This window comes from Balaenoptera borealis (genome assembly GCF_965194805.1).
Source record: "Balaenoptera borealis genome assembly, chromosome: X".
NCBI lineage: Eukaryota > Metazoa > Chordata > Mammalia > Artiodactyla > Balaenopteridae > Balaenoptera > Balaenoptera borealis.
In genome coordinates, this window is record NC_138881.1 from 128,957,003 (window position 1) to 128,977,282 (window position 20,280).

At 44.9% G+C, this 20,280-nt stretch overlaps 1 protein-coding gene, 1 long non-coding RNA gene and 2 pseudogenes across 4 annotated transcripts in view; 1 reads left to right on the forward strand and 3 right to left on the reverse strand.

The window, feature by feature from the left end:
- Positions 1–21: 21 nt before the first annotated feature.
- LOC309620287 (40-kDa huntingtin-associated protein pseudogene) lies at positions 22–1,728 on the reverse strand (annotated as a pseudogene). Its single transcript has one exon. The product of its transcript is annotated as a 40-kDa huntingtin-associated protein pseudogene (transcript).
- Positions 1,729–1,926: 198 nt separating this feature from the next.
- On the forward strand, positions 1,927–16,448 carry LOC309620304. Its single transcript, XR_014239504.1, has 3 exons — positions 1,927–2,034; positions 7,089–7,309; positions 16,186–16,448. It is a non-coding gene; the product is annotated as an uncharacterized lncRNA (long non-coding RNA).
- On the reverse strand, positions 2,941–3,600 carry LOC309620299 (histone H2A-Bbd type 2/3 pseudogene; annotated as a pseudogene). Its single transcript has one exon. The product of its transcript is annotated as a histone H2A-Bbd type 2/3 pseudogene (transcript).
- Positions 11,503–20,280, reverse strand: part of CLIC2 (chloride intracellular channel 2) — a 35,766-nt gene continuing 26,988 nt past the window's right edge. Inside the window, exons 4-6 of the mRNA XM_082376440.1 lie at positions 18,008–18,114; positions 16,455–16,636; positions 11,503–15,688 (exon numbers count right to left, since the gene is read on the reverse strand). Coding sequence (XP_082232566.1) covers positions 15,527–15,688; positions 16,455–16,636; positions 18,008–18,114 — 451 coding nt within the window. The 3' untranslated portion in view covers positions 11,503–15,526. The remainder of the gene's footprint in view (positions 15,689–16,454; positions 16,637–18,007; positions 18,115–20,280) is intronic.

Genomic DNA, 20,280 nt, shown 5'->3' on the forward strand with positions numbered 1-20,280 from the left:
AGGTAAATCCGAACCACAAGCTAGGAGGGTCAGAATGGCTTTATCATGGACCGAGGGCTGTAGCGACAACAGCCTAGTACTGAATCCAGTGATTCCCACGAACACGTACGGGGCGCGTGAAACACAGGGGGAACTGGGCGATCACGCAGGCGGACATCGAAATACGCTAAGCAATCAGAGTCACCGCGAAAACATCATGCAGCTGAAGTAGCGAGCCAGAGCTGTGCAAATTAGTCCTCAGTCGGAAAGAAGGACGCGGGGGGAGGGGAGCCTTGCGGGGGAAGAGGGGTGGGTGGGGACAGGTGGGTGAAAACAGAAGAGGAAAGGGGGCGGAAGGGGCTCTCATGGTTCTGTTGCCGTTTCTGGGGAAGAGAATCGGAGACTCTACTCCGATTCTACCATATGGTTTCTTTTCTGCCACTATTGTGGAAACAACGTAACTTGTAGTCAACCGCATTCCTCTGGTGGCAACAGGGGTAAGATACACTGCAAAGGCAGAAGCGCCGGGTCAACGCCTCTTGTGTCCCCGTAAACGCGCAGGCGGGTGCGTGAGGTTCGGGGACAGGCACAGAGTCGCTGGGAGTGACTCGTCAGATCCCCTGGCCCGACGGGGAGATGGTTTCCTGCAGAACGAGGTGCAGGAGGTGGTTCTGCTCGGCGCTCAACAGGGGCCACATCTCCACCTGCAGCGACTTGACGGCTTCCGTGTCCTTCTCGTGGGTGGCCATGACCAAGGACTGCAGCAGCAGGAAGAGCTCCTCGGGAAGCGGGCCGCTGCCGTCCTGCCCGTGGCCGTCGAAGGCCTCCCAGGAGTACTTCTCCAGGGTGTGCGCGTGCTCCGGCAGGAGCTTGGCGGGCGGCGGCTGCAGGAGCAGCAGCAGCAGCACGCGGGACACCTCGCAGCGGACCAGCACGTCGGCGAAGGCGCCCAGCGCGGCGGGGGAGGGCGCGGCCGCGGAGCCCGCGCCGGGCGGGAGCAGCGCGAGCGGTGGGGCGGAGGCCGCGCCGGACCCGGGCTGCGGCCCCGGCGGCTTGGGCTGCGGCTGCGGCGGGGGCTGCGGCCCCGGCGGCGGCAGCGGGTGGGCGCCGTGCTCCAGCGCCAGGCGCTGCATGCGCGTGAAGAGCGCCAGGGCGCCGCTGTAGTCGCGCGCCAGCAGCTGGCAGGACGCGGCGTCGCCGAGCGCCTGCAGGGCGGCCAGGGGCAGCTGGGGCAGCTGCAGCTGCGCGGCGCGTTGGAAGTGGCCGGCGGCGGCGGCCGGCTGGCCCAGGTCGCGCAGGGCGGCCGCCAGCTCGAGGCAGAGCGCGGCGGCGGCAGCCGGCTGGCCTAGCTCCAGGTGCAGGCGCACGGCGGCGCCCAGGGCGGCGGCGGCGGCCTGCAGCGGCTCCCCGTAGGCGGCGGGGCAGGCCAAGCGCTGGTGCGCGTCGCGCTCCTGCCGCAGGAAGAGGCGCGCGGCCTCGGTCAGCGCCAGCGCCTCCCCGGGCCCGTGGAAGAGCGCCTGCTGGCAGCGGGCCACGGCCAGCTGGCACCAGGCCGCGTACGGCAGGCACTCCTGGGCGCGCAGCTCGCGCCCCAGCTGGCTGAACTGCTCGCCGGCCTCCGCCACGTTCGGCTTCCGCAGGAACCGCTTCTTCAGCTTGTTGCACACCTGGCGGTAGCGCGCCAGGAAGTCCCCGGCCTCAGGCCCGGGGCCCGAACCGCCGCCCAGGCCGGCCGCGGAAGCCGCCATGTTCGCCGCCTAGGCATTTCCGGGCGCGCTGACGCAAGTGGGCGCAAGTGCTGGGCGACGGCGGCGGGCTGCGACGCGCACCGCGTCGGGCTCCGGCCCACCGCGCGACCGCGCCGGCTCGGCCGCCCGGAGCTCTCGTCCTCCTGGTGATACACAAAATAGCAAGCGCGGAGGCCCGTGCGGGACTGGCTGCGGGTGGCGTATGCAAATCGAGGGCCCTGGGGCGGGGCCTGGCCCGCCGTCCGGGGTTCCGTGAGCAGACCAAGGGTGCTGGGGCGGGGCCTGGCTGGGCGCCCGCTGTTGCTAGGTGACAGCTTTTTTTTTTTTAAATTTATTTATTTTATTTATTTATTTTTGGCAGTGTTGGGTCTTTGTTGCTGTGCAGGGGCTTTCTCTAGTTGCGGCGCGCGGGGGCTACTCTTCCTTGCCGTGCGCGGGCTTCTCATTGCGGTGGCTTCTCGTTGTGGAGCACGGCTTCTAGGCGCGCGGGCTTCAGTAGTTGTGGCACACGGGCTCAGTAGTTGTGGCTCTCGGGCTCTAGAGCACAGGCTCAGTAGTTGTGGCGCACGGCCTTCCTTGCTCCGCGGCATGTGGGATCTTCCCAGACCAGGGCTCCAACCGGTAGGTGACAGCTTGTTTACGCAGCTTGCCAAGCAGGGCATCTCTTGGCATCTCTAGGGGAACACAGCCAAAACCTCTTGACCCCGCGTGACCCTAATTCCGACTTTGCCTTTGTGTTGATCGTGTCCCGCCCACCCCAATCCCCATCACGCCTCCATCTTCCCGTCAAAGCCCCTGCCCCATGGGAGTCCATGCCCAGCGCTCTGGCCACCCACCCCTGCATCCCGCACCCAGGGCGGTCGGTCGCCCTATCACCACGCTGCCCTCACGGTGTCGAGCGCCGCCGCAAGGAACCCCGTCCCTCTGGGGACTTTGGCCCGGCTCCGACTTGCGCAGAGCCAGCGGGGGAGCCTTCCGTTGCCCGGCCTCACCCGAGGCCCCAGTCCGCCCCCACCCCCGCCGCAGCCAGCCTCTCCCACCCAGGGCCACCCCGTGCACTGTCACCGTGAGAGACCGCTCCTCTCTGTCTGTCACCCCCGACTCCACCCCCCCACCCCCCAACTCCGGCCAGACCCCCGCCCTCCATCCCTCCGACGAGGGGTGTCCCACCACCACCACCTCCCCCGCCAAGTGAGTGAAGCACGCGCAGGGCGTCTCTTGAAACACTTTATTGACTCGCAATGACTGTGCCCAAGGGGGCGGGCAGGCCGGGCCTGCCCGGGCTGTGCGGTCGGTCGGTGAGCGGGCCTGGCGCCTGACGGCCGCGCCCCCCGCCCCGCCCACCCCCCCCCCCCCCCCGGAGGCCGGGGACCCAGGTGTCGCTGGGCAGCTAGTGCTGGGCCGGGGCCGCCTGGGAGATGGTGCTAGTGCTGAAGAAGCCGCTGAGCAGCGCGTTGTTGCGGGCCGCCACGTCCACCAGCTCCGGAGTGAGGCGCCTCCGGCCGCTGTTCTGGGCCTCATGGCCCGCCCGCTCCAGGACCCTGGCCGTCAGGTACTGGATGATGGCCCCTAGGGAGACGGGTGCGGAGGAGCTCAGGCGCTGGGCGTAGTGGCCCTCCCGCAGGAGGCGCTCCAGGTGGCTCACGGAGCAGGACCGCTCGGCTCGGGCGGTGCGGGAGCGGCGACCGGGTGACCCTCCACGGCCCCTCTTCCCCGGCATGCTGGCCGTTGGGCAGCTTTCTGCGACGGCCTCGCTCTGCGGTGCGCTGGGATGAGGGGCGGTCGGTTGTGCCTGCTGGTCCCAACATCTCAACACAACCGGTGTTCTCAGGCCCCTACTCCGTATCCTAGCGACCACAGGCCGGGCCCTCATTGGTTGGGGGGGGGGGGCGAGCACGCCCCGTAACACGTAGACCCTGTGAGGTCACTGCTTTCCCATAGCCCCTCCCCCACCCCACCTCACCCCGCCCCCACCCCCACCGCCGGGGTCCTGGGCCTGCAAAGAAATGGCGCTGGCAGGACCCTGCTCGCCGTGCTCGCTGGACCCTCTCTTTGCTGGAACTCTCACTGTCCACCGGACGGGAACTTTGTACAGAGAAGGCAGCTAATGGCGGGCCATCCAGGGGCACCAAGTATACACTGGCGGTGCTGGGCCACCATCACGACTATATATCTACTTCCAAGACGTTGGCACCAGCCCAAAGAGAAACCCCTGTACCCGCCAGGCAGTCACTCGCCACTGCCCCCTCCTGCAGTGTCCCCCACCCCACCCCACCCCACCCCCCATAGTCCCCAGGCAACCACTCCTCTGCTTCCTGTGCACAGACGTTTGCCTGCTCTGGAGACTTCCTAGAGGTGGAAGCAGACAATAAATAGGTGGCCTTTTGCGTCCGGCTGCTTTCACTTATGTTTGCGTTAGGGTTCATCCACGCGGTAGCACCAATCAGCACTTCATGCCTTTTCCTGGCTGAATAATATTCCAATGCGTGTCTAGGCCACACATGTTGTGTATCCGCTCAGCAGCTGAGGTACATTTGGGTGACTTCCACCTTGTGCCTGTTGGGCATAGTGCTGTGGTGAACATTCCTGTGCAGGGTTCTGTTTGAACGCCTGTTTTCACCTCATTTGGGTTTGCAACCCATGGGATAGATCTATGGGTTTATTTCTGGACTCGTAGTTCTACTCCACTGATCTATGTGTCTATCCTTATGCTAGTGCCACATAGTTTTGAGAACTGTAGCTTTGGACTAAGTTTTGAAATAGGGAAGTGTGAGTCCTCCATGCCTTGGTACACTCCCCAAAATGTATACTGTTAATCTTTTTCCTGGCCTTCCCGAAAGGGACCTACACCTTTTTAATCAGTGTGATTTTGAATTGGGGGAGAAACCTTTTGGGGACTATTGGACACTGGCCTTGAACTCACGCTGATTCCAAGAGACCCAAAGTGTCACTATGGTCCATCAGTTATAGTAGGAGATTATGGAGGTCTGGTGATCAATGAAATTTTAGCTTAGGCCCGTCTCCATTGGGTCCAGTGGGTGCCCAGACCCATCCTGTGGTTATGTCCACAGTTCTGGAAGGCAAAATTAGGAGAGACATATTCAGCAACTGGCAGACCCCACGATGTATCAGTTTCCTGACCTGTGGAGTGAGGGTTATTTTGGTAGGAAAGGCCAAATGGAAACCATTAGAACTGCCTCTATCTAGAAAAATAGTAAACCAAAAGCATTGCATATACCTGAGTGGATTTCAGAGATTAGTGGCACCGTCAAGGACTAGAAACATGCAGGAGTGGTGATTTCCTGCATATCCCCATTAAACTAGCCTATTTGGCCTGTGCAGAAGACAGATGGGTCTTGGAGAATGACAGTGGATTTTCATAAGCTTGACCAGGTGGTGATTTCAATTTCAGGTGCTGTACTAATGTGGTTTCATTGCTTGAGCAAATTGAGATCTCCACTGCTACCTGGTATGGAGCTACTTAGCTGGCAAATGAGCTTTTCTCCATCCCTGTCCATAAGACCCACCAGATGCAGTTTGTTTTCAGCTTGTGAGGGCTGCAGTACACCTTTGCCATCCTACTTTAGGTATCTATTAACTCTCCATCTCTATGTCATCATTTATTTAGCAGGGATCTTGACCACCTTTTCCTTCCACAAGCTATCACACTAGTCCATTACACTGATGACATTATGCTGATTGGACCTAGTGAGCAAGAAGTAGCAACTTCCCTAGACTTACTGATAAGGTGTCTACTTGTATGAGGTGGGAATAAATCCAACTACAATTCAGGGGTCTTCTATCTCAGTGAAATATCTAGGGGTCCAGTGTTGGTTATTCTGGCCCATTCCAAGTGACTCAGAAAGCTACTAATTTGAGTAGGGCCCAGAACCAGAGAAGGCTCTGGATCAGGTCCAGGGTGTCATGCAAACCGCCTTGCCACTTGCGCCATATGATCCAGCAGACCCAATGGTGCTTGAAAGTGTCAGTGGCAGGAAGGGATGCTGTTTGGAGACTTTGGTAAGCCCCTACAGTATTTTAGAGCAAGGCTCTGCCATCTTTGCAGATGACTACTCTCCTTTCGAGAAACAGCTGTTGGGCGGCTACCAGGCCTTCGTAGAAGCTGAATGCTTAACCGTGGGCCCCGAGGTTACCATGCGACTTGAGCTGCCCATCATAAACTGGGTGGTATCTGACCCACCAAGCCATAAAGTTGGGGGTGCACAGCAGCGCTCCATCATCCAAGGGAAGTGGTATATACATAACCAGGCCCGAGCAGGCCCTGAAGGCACAATAAGTTACACAAAGAAGTGGCCCAAATTCCCACGGTCCCTACCTTTGCTACACTGCCTTCTCTACCCCAGCCTGCACCTGTGGCCCCGTGGGGCATTCTCTATGATCAGTTGCCAGGGGAAGAAAAGACTTGGGCCTGGTTTAGAGATGGTTCTGCGCCATCTGCAGGCAGCACCACAGGTGGACAGCGGCAACGCGACGGCCTGTCTCTGGGGCATCCCTGAAGGACGTGGTGAAGGAAATGCTCCTAGTGGGCAGAACTTCGAGCAATGCACCTGACTGCTTGGAAGGGTAACTGGCCAGATGTGCGGTTATATACCAGTCCATGGGCCCTGGCCAGTGTTTTAGGTGGATGGTCAGGGACTTGGGAAGAATATGATTGGAAAATTGGCAACAAAGGAATTTGGGGAAGAGGTATGGATAGACCTCTCTGGATGGGCAAAAAATGTAACAATATTTGTGTCCCATGTGAATGCTCACCAAAGGGTGACCTCAGCAGAGGAGGACGTTAGTAATCAAGTAGATAGGATGACCCGTTCTGTGGATTCCAATTGGCCTCTTTCCCCAGACACAAAGTGTCCTCTTTCCTACAGCAAAGTGTCTGTGGTGCCAGGGATGGAGGTGATGTGTGGGCTCAGCAACGTGGACTTCCACTCACCAAGTCCAGCCCGGCTATGGCCACTGCTGAGTGCCCAATCTGCCAGCAACAGAGACTAGTACTGAGTCCCAATATGGTACCAATCCCCAGACTGATCAGCCAGCTCCCTGGTGGCAGGTTGATTACCTTGGACCACTTCCACTGTGGAAAGGGCAGCTGGCTTGATAGATGGGTGGAAGGGCCCCTTGCAGACTCACTTACAGTGCCAGCTAGGTGGAGATACCCTCTGGGGCAGGGGCAAGGTTCTCCAGAAGGCTGTATACACTCAGAGTCAGCGTTCAGTGTACGGTGCCGTTTTTCCCACAGCCAGGATTCACGGTGCAGGCATCAGGCGCTGGAAATGGGGGTGGCACCACTCTCTATTACCCCCAGTGACCCATGGGCAAAAGCTTTGCTTCCTGTTTCTGCAGCATCATGCTCTGCTGGCCTAGAGGTCTTAGCTCCAGAGGGAGGAGGCTTCCACAAGGAAACACAACAATGATTCCATTGAACCGGAAGTTAAAACTGTCCCTCAGCCACTTTGGGCTCCTCATGCCTCTGAATCAACAGGCAAGGAATGGACTTCCTGTGCTGGCTGGGGCGATTGATCCTGACTACCAAGGGGAAATTGGACTGCTGGTCCACACTGGAGGTAAGGAAGACTATGTCTGGAATATGGGACATCCCTTAGGGTGTCTCTTAGTATTACTTACCATGCCCTATGATTAAAGCCAATGGAAAACTACAATAACCCGATTCAGGCAGGAGTACTAATGGCCCATATCCTAGAGGATGAAGTTTGGGTCATCCTACCAGCTAAAGAGCTACAACCAGTTGAGGTGTTTGCTGAGGGCAAATGGAATATGGAACAGATAGTGGAAGAAGGTAATTATGAAAGCAATGATGAACATGTGACCACTTACAGAAACAAGGGCTATAATTGTCATGAGTATTTCCTTCTTATTTTGTTATGAATATGTGTGTATATAAACATATATTAAGCAAATATCTTTGTTTTTATTATTCTTCTATTGCTTTATTATGTAACCTATATCATACAGAGGTTATTGACTTTATATCATAGTATTTAAGTATTGTTAACTTTCCATGATATTATTCAAGTTAAGGATACCGGGGAAGAGTAGGAGACATCACTCGAGGACTTAACCTCCTCTTCTGAGGAAGGCGTTAGTGTGTTTTACTTTGTACTGCAGAATAGTTATATCATATGAGATGGAATTAAGATCTATTATTGTCTTTACTTGGAGAGTAAGTGTGATGTAAGGAGATGTGTATAAGTGCCAAGTAGAAAACGGGTGGAATTGTGATGGCTAATTTTATGTGTCAAGTTGACTGGGCTAAGGGATGCCAAAATAGGTGGTAAAACATTATTTCTGGGTGTGTCTGTGAAGATGTTTCGCTCGCATTTGAATGGCAAACTGAATAAAGAAGATTCGCCCTCAGCGATGTGGGTGGCATCATTCAATCCTTTGAGGGCCCAAATAGAATAAAAAGGCAAAAGAAGGGCCGATTTCCTCTCTTCTTGAGCTGGGACATCTATCTTTTCCTGCCTTTGGACATTGGAGGTCATGGTTCTAGGGCCTTCAGACTCTGTTACACCAGTCAGTGCCTCCTACTTCGGACTCAGACTGAATTGTACCACCAGCTTTCCTGGTTCTCCAGATTGCAGAGGGCAGGTTGTGGAATTTCTCAGCCTCCATAAACTGTGTGAGCCAATTCCAATAATAAATCTCCTCTCATATATATCTATATTTATCTAATTGGTTGTGTTTTTCTGGAGAACCCTGACAAATACTCCCACCCCCCCCCCCACCCCCACTTTCATACTCTTTGGAAGCAAGTCACTAAGAGCAGCCCACACTCTAGGAGTTAAGCCCTAGAGTTAAGGGAGTATCTCCTAAATTATTTGGAATTCTTCTGTATGGGAGATTGGCCTCTTCTCTACTTTTTATTTATTTATATCCATATGGACTCATGTATATTTATTTTATACTTTGGGTTATAATCCAATACAACAGTATTTGTTTTTTTGCTCAAATTGTTCCAACTTTGGGAGTTCTTTCAGATTGGCTCCTCTGTCCGTTTGCCATGCACCCATACTTTTGGTTTTTGAGCACTTCTTCACTTTCTGATGCTTCAAAATGCTCCAGGCTCATTTTGTATTTGTCCCTGCCCCAACACTAAAATAAGCTACTTCTCCAGTGAACCCTGGTTCTTTTCTTTGGAGAATGGTGTGAAACCAGTATCTCGGTACTGGGTGTGTTTGTTGTTAGTAGAGTACCATTGCTTCTGGACCCTCTCAGCTGTCAAAGCTAGGAAATTTACTTGTGTATATTGACTCATGTATATACACATATCTAATTTTTGTATTTATTCGTCTCTCTCTCTCTATATATATTAAGTTAAATATAAGTACATACTGATGTCTCTGAATCTAATCCAGTACCACATGGTTCATTGTAGCCTTCCCTTCCCCCTTCCTTATTTGTAACTTCTTTCAGACAATGAGAAACCCTCGTTTCTTCCATCCACCATCCATTTACTTATTTTTCAATCCTAATATTCATATACGGCTGTTTCAAAATTCTTTACCCATATCCCCTTGAGAAACAACTTTGCCATTTAGACACACTGTTTATGTACAGTTTCTTTTGTCTTTAGTTTTATATTTTCCAGTGAAAACACGATTTTCCAGAGTTACTTTTGCCAATTCCTTTTTTCCTCCACCTCATTTGGCTAACAAATGAGCCACTCAATAGTTTATTTTGATTGCAGCCTCTTTTCATTTTTTATTTTTGTGAAGAAATTATGTTGTGATATTTCTATTTAAATCTTCTAAGTTTTCTGACTGTTGCTTTCCCATGAGTAAGGAATATTGTGATGAGTGCTTAGTCTGGTGATGTCAATGTATGTTGGATTCTTTTAACACAGCTATAGTCTCATTACATAATAAACACACTACTTTGCCATCTATTTTGATAACAAAGTAACCCACACTCCACTGTGCCTTAAGAATGCAACATTTGAAATCCACTTTGCAACGAAAAGTAATTAATTAATTAATTAATTAAAAATAAAAATGGTCCACATCAAAAATAAATAAATAAATAAATAAATAAAATTCCTAGGCAGAAGGCCCTTTTAAAAATGTTTTACTACTTTCTAGTTTTATTTTATTGTGATCAATCAGACAGTGTTGTTTGCAATATTTGTACTTTATGAAATTATTGATCTTTTCTTTGTGACCGAACATATGATCAATTTCTGTGATGTGGACACCTGAGAAGATGTCTTCTTTAATACTAGTGTGTAATGCATAAAATCAACATTTTCATGTTGTCTAGGTCCTCTACATTATTACTTAATTTTTGCCTACTTGAGCTGTCTTAGAGTGATATATTCTAGTCTCCTATCTTTAGTGTGTTTTTATCTCTGATTCTATACATCTTCTATATTTTTTGCTTCATAAAACTAGTTACTGTGTTATATGATTCATATCGAATTGCAGATTTTAGTGTCAAAAAGCACCCTTCTTTGTCACATTCAATGTTTCTGGCTTGAATTCTGCTTTGTCTGATATAAGAAACACTACCCCTGATTTCTTATTGTTCCATTTGCCTTGTATATCTTTATCCCTTCTTTTATTTTTGGCTTTTCTCAATCATTTTGCTCTCTGTGGTCTGTTGCCTGCAGCATATCATTGGTTCTTGCTTTGTGAGTCAAATTGAAAAGTCTCTTCTTTTAATGGATAAATTAAGCCCATTCACATTTATTGATCTAACTGACATGCTTGCCTCAATTTAGTCATCATATCTTACAATTATGTATACAATGTTATATTTTATGTTTCCTTCTCTACAGATGTGCTTTCTATGCTTATTTTTTAAATTTACTTATTTATTTTAGCATTCAAAGAGGTTTGTATTTTTTCTAGCGGTTACCTTTGTACTTATACCTTTTTGAAACTTTTTATTTTGAAGTAATTACAGAATCAAAAGAAGTTTCAAAAACAGTACAGTATTTTACCCATCACATAACTTCCCCCGACAGTAATGTTTGCATAATGTTAGTACCTATACCTTTTAAAAATTGCTTATGGGCACATTGGCACAGAATTTTCTAAGTCCTGGTTTGTTTAAAACTTTTTCTTTTTCCGTAACCTTGATATTTAAAGGCTAGTTTCACTGGATATAAAATTCTTGGCTCACACTCTCTTTCCTAAGTTTCTTGAAAATGCTACTTCATTGTTGCCTTCTTTACTTTTTATGTTGTTTTGGGAAGCCTGGCACCAGGTTAATTAATTTACCTTCACAGGTTATTTGATCTTTTTGCTTAGAGGTCCTGAGGATATATTTTCTTTATCTTTCATGTCTAATAGTTTTACTAGGATATGCCTTGGATTGATTAGTTTGGTTAATTTTCCTAGGAACCCAGTGACACCTTTCAATGTGTGGACTGAGGTCTTTAATTTTGGAAAATTTTCTTGGATTATAGGTTTAAATCTTTTAAATATTAGTTCTGTTCCATTGTTTTGTTTTTCTTTCCCAGTGATTCGAATTTTACAACTGCTATTCCTTTTTTGCTTGTCTTTCTGATCCTTTTTACTTCGTTCTAAATGTCATTTTCATTCTCTCAGTTATTTTTCTGCCTTTTTCCATGCATCTTATTAAATTTTCTTGAGTCCATTTTTGCTTGGGAACCTTTTAATTTATCCTCAGTTCTGAGATAATTTTATCTTTTTCTTCCATTTATTTTCATAGTTTGAGTAATTTTCTCCATTTTTTTCTCGATTTTTTGAAAGTCTGAATCAAGTCCTTGCTGGGATTTGGTTTTTTTTTTCTTTTTTTCTTTTTTTTAACTTAGAGTTATATTGAGGTTTGGGTATTTTTCTATCTTCACGTTATGTTTACCGTGTGGTTTTAGTGCCTTTTAAAATGTGTTCTTGTTATTCTGTATTGTTTTTGGAGGAAATATTGGGAGACACAGACCAAGGCAGCCACCATTGTCTTCAGCAACTGGGAGTCTTATTGAATAGTCTTTTTGAAGTTTCCTAACTTATGAAAACCAAATCTACCATCCCCTACTCTGCTGAATTCACAAGGTATTTTGTTCCTTACCTCAAGGCCCTTCCAGCTGTGTTGATCACAAAGCAGATCTTGGAGGTGATCTTAGGTTTGTAACTTGTATAAAAGAAAGCCTATCTCCAGACACTTGGCTGCTATACACTTACCTACTTCTTTATTATAAATGGCAGCCTTGTTTTAAAATTGTGCCCCCTCCACCAGAACTCATATGTTGAAACACTAACCCCCCAATGTGACTGTATCTGGAGATGGGGCCTTTGGGAGATAATTAAGGTTAGATGAGGTCATGAAGGTGGAGACAACAGAGAGCTTGCTTCCTCTCTCTCTCCACCATGTGAGGATACAGTGAGAAGGCAGCTGTCTGCAAACCAGAGCGAGAGTTCTTGCCGGAATCTGTCCATGTTGGCACTCTGATCTCAGACTTCTGCCTCCAGAATTATGAAAAATAAATTGTTATTTAAGCCAGCCAGTTTATGGTATTTTGTTGTGGCAGCCTGAGCAGACTATGACAAATTTTGGTACTGAGAAGTGGGGTGCTGCCCTAACAAATAGCTAAGCATGTGGAAGCAACTTTGTAAGTGGGCAATGTATAGAGGCTGGAAGAGTTTTGAGGTGCATGCCAGAAATATGGACATTATAGGTGATTCTGGTGAGGGCTCAGAAAGAAGAGAGAAGAGCAGTAGAGAAAGATTCTGTCATCTTGGAGAATACACATATCATCGTGACCAGAATGTCACTAGAAATGTGAATGCTAAAAGTGCTTCTGGTGAGCTCTCACACAGAAATGAGGAACATGTTATGGGACACTGGAGGAAAGGCCATCCTTGTCATAAAGTGGCAAAGAACACAGCTGAATTGTGTTCTAGTGTTTCGCCTCTGATCAGAAATGCCACCTTATCAGATAGTAAGTTTTCATACATCTCTCTGTGTTTGGAATCTCTATTCCACTACTATCTGTGTTTGCACCAACATGTCATGCTTTCATAATTAGAAAAAATTTCCTTTTTATTTTTTAAAATTTGACACTAATGAGTAAAAATTCCCTGTCTCATATTGGGTAATTTACAGCAGTAGGGTGACAGGTTGCTGATGCTAGGTTCATCCAGGACCCTGCTTTGGAGTCATGTGTCTGCCCAGGTGGGAAAAAAATGTACCTTCTCATAAAAACACATCTCTAAGAATTTTCACAGAGGTTGTGCTATGCAAAGGCTATATGACCAAGTGGAACTTGTTTGAGGTCAGGCTGGGGGAACACATAAGGATGTACTTCTGTCATGTAACCTTGTGCTTACTCTTTTCATAACACATACGTATTGTAATTGCATGTCTAATTGCCTGTGTCCATTATTGAAGTGCGTGTTTCATGAGGATAGGGACTGTTCCTTTGGCATGAGGTTGTTGTGAAGATTAAATAACTAAATAATAATAACATAGTAAGTACTCAATAAGTAGTTACTGAATTGAATTGTATTAATGTCATCTAAGAAGATAATAATCCTTTTGTCTAGGAGGGTAATTCTGAGCTGTATCAGTACCTATGAAGTTGGATAAGACTTACTTGCAGCTTTGCAATGACATGAATACACTTTTAAGTATGGTGTAATCTGTAAAAGACTGCTTCTATTAATGAGTTTAAGGGCATGGTAGTGAGAAACTTTGTTGTTTCTTTCTTTGTTTCTTTCTTTGTTTCTTTCTTTTGCCACACTGGGGGGCATGTGGGATCTTAGTTCCCCAAGCAGGGGTGAACCTGTGCCCCCTGCAGTGGAAGCAGGGAGTCTTAACCACTGGACCGCCAGGGAAGTCCCGAGAAACTTTGTTCTTTAAAATCATAGATCTTAAAACACTTGACTCTTTGAAATCCTACCAGTGAGAATGAACGGCTCTGAGATGTTCAGAGAAGTCACAACCTTGCCATCTAGTCCAGGTACAACTGTCTCAGATCAGGGTCTTCCCATCAAAGAAGGGACACAACATAATGTATTTATCTTAACTCTGGCTCCAAGGACAGTGCATTGAGCCCTTTCTGTACCCAGGCCTGTTAACTCTTTTTGTTTTTTAATTTTATTGAAGTATAGTTGATTTACAATGCTGTGCTAATTTCTGCTGTACAGCATAGTGACTCAGTTATACATACATATATATACATATTCTTTTCCATTATGGTTTATCAAAGGATATTGAATATACTTCCCTGAGCTATATACAGTAGGACCTTGTTGTTTATCCATCCATCTGATATATAATAGTTTGCCTCTGCTAATCTCACACTCCCAATCATTTCCTCCCAACCCCCCCTTTGGCAACCACAAGTCTGTTCTCTGTCTGTGAGTCTGTTTCGTAGATATGTTGATTTATGTCGTATTTTAGATTCCACATATAAGTGATATCATAAGATATTTGTCTTTCTCTTTCTGACTTACTTCGCTTAGTATGACAATCTCTAGGTCCATCCACATTGCTGCAAGTGACATTAGTTCATTCTTTTTTATGGCTGAGTAATATTCCACTATATCTATCTATCTATATCTATATCTATATAGATGGACATTTAGGTTGTTTCCATGTCTTGGCTATTGTGAATAGTGTTGCTATGAAAATAGGGATGCATGTATCTTTTCAAATTAAAGTTCTGTCTGGGTATATGCCCAGGAGTGGGATTGCTGGATCATGTGGCAACTCTGTTTTTAGTTTTTTTGAGGAACCTCCATACTGTTTTCCATAGTGGCTGCACCAACTTATATTCCCACCAACAGTGTAGGAGAGTTCCCTTTCCTCCACACCCTCTCCAGCATTTATTATTTGTAGACTCTTTAATGATGGCCATTCTGACCGGTGTGACCTGGTACCTCATTGTAGTTTTGATTTGCATTTCTCTAATAATTAGCAATGATGAGCATTTTTTCACGCGCCTGTTCCAGGCCTGTTAACTCTTTACTCTTTGCCTTACTTTTCTTTGAACCTATGAAAACACTGCTTTATTTAAATTTTATCTAGGGACTTCCCTGGTGGTCCAGTGGTTAAGACTCTGAGCTTCCACTGCAGGGGGCATAGGTTCCATCCCTGGTTGGGGAACTAAGACCCACATGCCCCACAGCATGGCCAAAAAATAAATAAATAAATTTTATGTATATCCCACCAAGACCTCTAATAACACCTATCTCTCTTTTTTGAGGCTGAACTTTGTTTCTCTTTTGAAGGAGCAAAAATAAAGTTCAGTTTTTGTTTTCAGATTTGAGTGATTTGATTGTATTTTAACATGTATATTTGAGTACATATAGTAATGGAACATTATAAATTCTGTAGAAAGATTTGTGATTATCCTTTATGAACGGTTTACTTTACCCTTTAATGGACAGCAACAAGACCTTTTGGTCAGTCAGATTTCTTAGTAAAATTGTTTTAATGATTTAGATGTAAATATTTCTAAGGAACAGTTTGAGACTGTGACTGTATGTCATTTGTAACTTCAGCCATCTGTTGAGCTTGCACACATGATGCATTCTAGCAAAAGATATTGATACTTTCCATATCATTTAAGATTGCAGTGGTTGTGCCATGGGAATTAAAAAGTGAAATGAAAATATAAAGACCTTTAAAATACACAGTGAGCAGATAGTTTGGATTAACTAGATACAGAAAATATAGCATTCTTTTTCATAAGAAAGTTGGATAGAGGAAACCATATTTTCCATATTCTTATTTCCAAAAGATTTTCTAATATGATAACAAGTGAAAAGAGAGGTTGTTCTACTGAAAGAGCTGTCCTAACTCTTTTGCTTAGCCACACTTGCATAGGTATTTTCAATTTCTTTGTCTTCAGGACACGTGTGGGTAAATTCTTCACGGGCATAGGCATTGTGGAGATAGCGCCAGACTCCTGAGAATTCTCCTGGAATGTCGAAATCACGGTATTTCTTTGCAGCAACCTAGGGTTTTGGAAAAAAAAAAGGAAAAAGCAATTGGTAGTGAGGGGCATCAGTAAAATGCCTAGTGTGTAAAAACATATGTCAAAAATCAGGATCATTGAAGACATGTTACCTACACAAAAAGTACTACAAAATAAACTTAAAGAATCTTGGATTTACTACTTTAATGTTTTGTCTACAAATGTAGACAAAACTCCATGCTTGTAATCATTTTTATATTTATGGTGTATTTAATTATGAATGTTTAGAAGAAGGAAGCGCAGAAAAAGAGCACAGATCTTTTCACTGTTTAGGGTCTGACAGTGTCTTACTTCTTTATGTATTCTTTGTGTCTGGCATAGGACCTGAGATAGAATAAGGTCTGTTCAATAAAAATTTGTTAAATTAATGATTAGATAATAATAATAATAATATTAATAGCTCACTTTATTATCACTTGTTATGATTCAGACACTTTTCTAAGTATTTCATATGCCTTAATTTAATTTTCTCAACAGTTCTGTGAAATGGGTACTATTACCCTTGTTTTATAGACAAGACAGTGGAAAACACCTTCTGATTTAGGAAGAAAGAAACAAGAAGTTTTTATGCTTCCCAGAGAAGATCATTATGGATTTTTCCTCTGAGGAGAAAAAGGAGACATACCCTATGCATAATGATGATGACAAAGCCCTCGTATAAAAACTCACACTGAATGGTCACTGTGCTTCCTGTTGGCAACTCCCAAACTCCTCTCAGTCATTCAGCCTGCCCTATGAAGACTTACTTTAATAATGTTCAGTTTGGGTAACAAACTGCAGTCAGCCAGTGTCAGCTGATCCCCATCCAAGAACAATCTTCTGGAAACTGTGAGTTCCTCAGCACTATCTGCATCGATTTCATCTAGAAGTGGGGTGTTCAAGTAGTCATCCAGACGCTTAAATTCTTTGAGCAGAGATTTTTCAAAATCTGAGGCAATGGAGTCAAAGGGTTACTTATAAATGTGCAGTCTTCATGACTAAATACATTCCCAATATGCTTTTTTTTAAACATCTTTATTGGAGTATAATTGCTTTACAATGGTGTGTTAGTTTCTGCTTTATAACAAAGTGAATCAGCTATACATATACATATGTTCCCACATCTCTTCCCTCTTGCATCTCCCTCCCTCCCACCCTCCCTATCCCACCCCTCTAGGCGGTCACAAAGCACCGAGCTGATCTCCCTGTGCTATGTGGTTGCTTCCCACTAGCTATCTATTTTACGTTTGGTAGTGTATATATGTCCATGCCACTCTCTCTGTCACATCTTACCCTTCCCCCTCCCCATATCCTCAAGTCCATTCTCTAGTAGGTCTGTGTCTTTATTCCCATCTTGCCACTAGGTTCTTCATGACCTTTTTTTTTTCTTCGTTAGATTCCATATATATGTGTTAGCATACTGTATTTGTTTTTCTCTTTCTGACTTACTTCACTCTGTATGACAGACTCTAACTCCATCCACCTCACTACAAATAACTCCATTTCGTTTCTTTTTATGGCTGAGTAATATTCTATTGTATATATGTGCCACATCTTCTTTATCCATTCATCCGATGATGGACACTTAGGTTGCTTCCATGTCCTGGCTATTGTAAATAGAGCTGCAATGCAGCTAACCCTCAGAATGGGAGAAAATATTTGCAAATGAAGCAACTGACAAAGGATTAATCCCCAATATGCTTTTCACACATTTAGACATCTCTATATACTTAACTAGAATGCTCAACTACCCACTGATAAGACAGAATCAGATGTTTAATCAAATGGTGAGTAGACATATTTTTGGACTCTTCTTGAGGAGGTAAATTGGGAGGAGAGTCAAAGAAAAAGAAAGGTAATATATATTATCACTCAAGAAGAGTCAGAAAGTGGAATCAGAGACTAATAGCTCTCATGATTCAGAGAATAGTAAACCTATTCAAGATTCAGAGAATGATTCAGAGAATAGTAAACCTATTCAAGAGTGTGGGAAATGGTAGGTGCTATGGTTTAAGAAACCTTAAAGGTACACAAGACTGGGAAAGTTGGAGGGGTTAAGAAATACAGTCCAGCAGTTAGTTCACCCCTGGCATGTCAATGTTCTAATAGAGCTAAGTTGGTGATTGCTATATTGAATATTAGATTCTAAGTCCAATAAAAGTTCATGGAAGGAATTTCAGAAGAGAGAACAGAGAGTGAGATGAAGAGTATTCCCCAATATATACTATATATTCAGGAAAATCCTATTTCAGTTGAGTCAGAATATGAGAGTGAGCATGTGAGTGAGAAAAACAAAAAGACTTAAAGAAAGGTATCTTACTCTTATTTGCCTCCTTTTGTGCATTCTTAATGTATGCAGAAAACTTGGCAAAGAGGTTACAGCCCACGTCAAAAGACTCCTTGTTCTTGGGACTCAGGTGAGGATACCTTAAAAAGAAACATCACTGCACATAACATTCACCCATAACAAGACATAGACCTGGTGTCTTAGTTGCACTGTACTGAGAGAAGTTTTGGAAAATTGTGCTGGAAACTGAAGGTGCTGAGAAACCTTTCATTGGAAATATGTTTTTTTCCCACTCTGAGAATACTTTAGCTTATAAAGTTCACAGGGAAACCAGCTGTTTGGAATTCAAAGCTCATTTATCTATAGAAACAATGTTTCAAATGGCGGTTGGGTCCCCATACTTGCTCCTAAAAGCCTGTTTGGCAGAAGATATGGTGGTAATACATTTTCAAAGATAAGTAGTAGGAAAAAACATGGCTTCAAATAACAAAATACATAAAAGAATAAAGAGGATGGAGAGGCTGGGGGAAAAATAGCCAAGATGTCCTCCTCTTAGTAATACAAAGTTAATTTAGCATAATAAAGTAATGTAATACTGTAATTTACCACATTAACAAATTAAATAAGGAAAACCGTATGATCATGAATAGATGCCCAAAAAGTGTTCAGTGAAAATCAATTCCTATTCATAAAACCTCACACTAGCAACTAGAAGTGGTTGAGCCAAACACTTAGCCATCTTCCTTGATCCCTCTTTCTCTCTATGCCCACATTTGATCCATTAGCAACTCCAGCCAGACTACCTTTCAAAATGTATCCAGAATCTGTCCACTACTCACCACCTCCACTGCTCCCTGCCTGGTCCAAAGCCTATATTACTGAAACACTTTTTGATTATCCCCCCCTCCCATGCTTATCCCTCACACTCCCAGGATATTCTCCACCTGCTGCCAGGACAGTCATGTTAACACTTAAGTCATATCATGTCTCCTTCCTACTCATTACCTTGCAATGTCCCCATCTCATTCAGACTCAGAGCCCAAGTCTTCACAGTGGTCTACAAGGGCCAGTGTGATCTGAGCCAACCTTACCTTCTGCTCTCATCTCTTCCTACTCTCTTCCTTACTTCACTTCACACTGACCTCCTTGCTCTTCTTCAAATAGGCCTGACAAGCTCCCACCCCAGGTCCTTTTCACTTGGTCTGCCCTTAAATAAAGTGCTTTCCCTCATTTATGCACATGGCCCTCTCCCCGTCTTCTTTCAGGTATTTTAATCTGCTATATCCTCCTAAGTGAGGCCTTTCTCTGGCCACCTTATCGGACATTGCAACCTCTCCCCTGGCCCTAACACTCACTACTTCCCTCCCTTGCTTTACTTTTTCTTAGTATTTTTCATCATCTAAAATAGTTTATATTTTGCTTTTTATCTTGCTTATTTGCTGTCTTCCTTAACTAAAATGTAAGCTCTGCTAGGGCAGAGAGTTTTTGCCCATTTTATTCACTGATGTGTCCCAAGTGCCTAGAATAGTACCTGACACTTAGTAAGTATTCAGTAAATATTTGTTAAATGATTAAATGAATTTATTAATTTCTTTAACTTGGTCAAAAGTATCCATCAAAAACTTTCAGCAAGCATCATTTTAAATGGTGAAATGTTAGCACTATTTCCTTTAAGATCAGTAAAGGATGCAGATAATCATGATCACTACTGCACTTCAACATTGTGCTGAATGTACTGATCAGTAAGACAAGAAAAAACACCATTCTAAATGGTGACTCTACATTTTTTACATTAAGTTTAGGAACAAGACAGAAATGCCTACAATTACTATTATAGTTGACATTTTTCTGATGTTTTAGCAAGTGGAGGAAGACAACAACATAAAGCAATCAGTATAATTATTGGAAGAGAAGTAACAATATAATTGTATACTTAGAAAAACCAAGAAAGTATAAAAAAACAATTACTAGAATTAATGAGCTATTTTGGTAAGATGGCTAAATACAAATAAAACATTAAAGAAATAGCTTTTCTATGTTAGCAAGAACCAGAACGAAATGGATATTAGTACCGTATTCCACTTACAATAGTGACAAAAGTATAAAATATTTAGAAATAATTTAATACAAAAGGTATAGAATCAATATAAAAACAAAACACTATAAAATCTCATCAAAGAACATAAAACAGACATTTAGGTTCATAACCTAAGTGTCCATCAGTGGATGAATAGATAAAGAAGATGTGGTTTGACACACACACACACACAAACACACAAAATGGAATATTAGCCATGAGAAAGAAG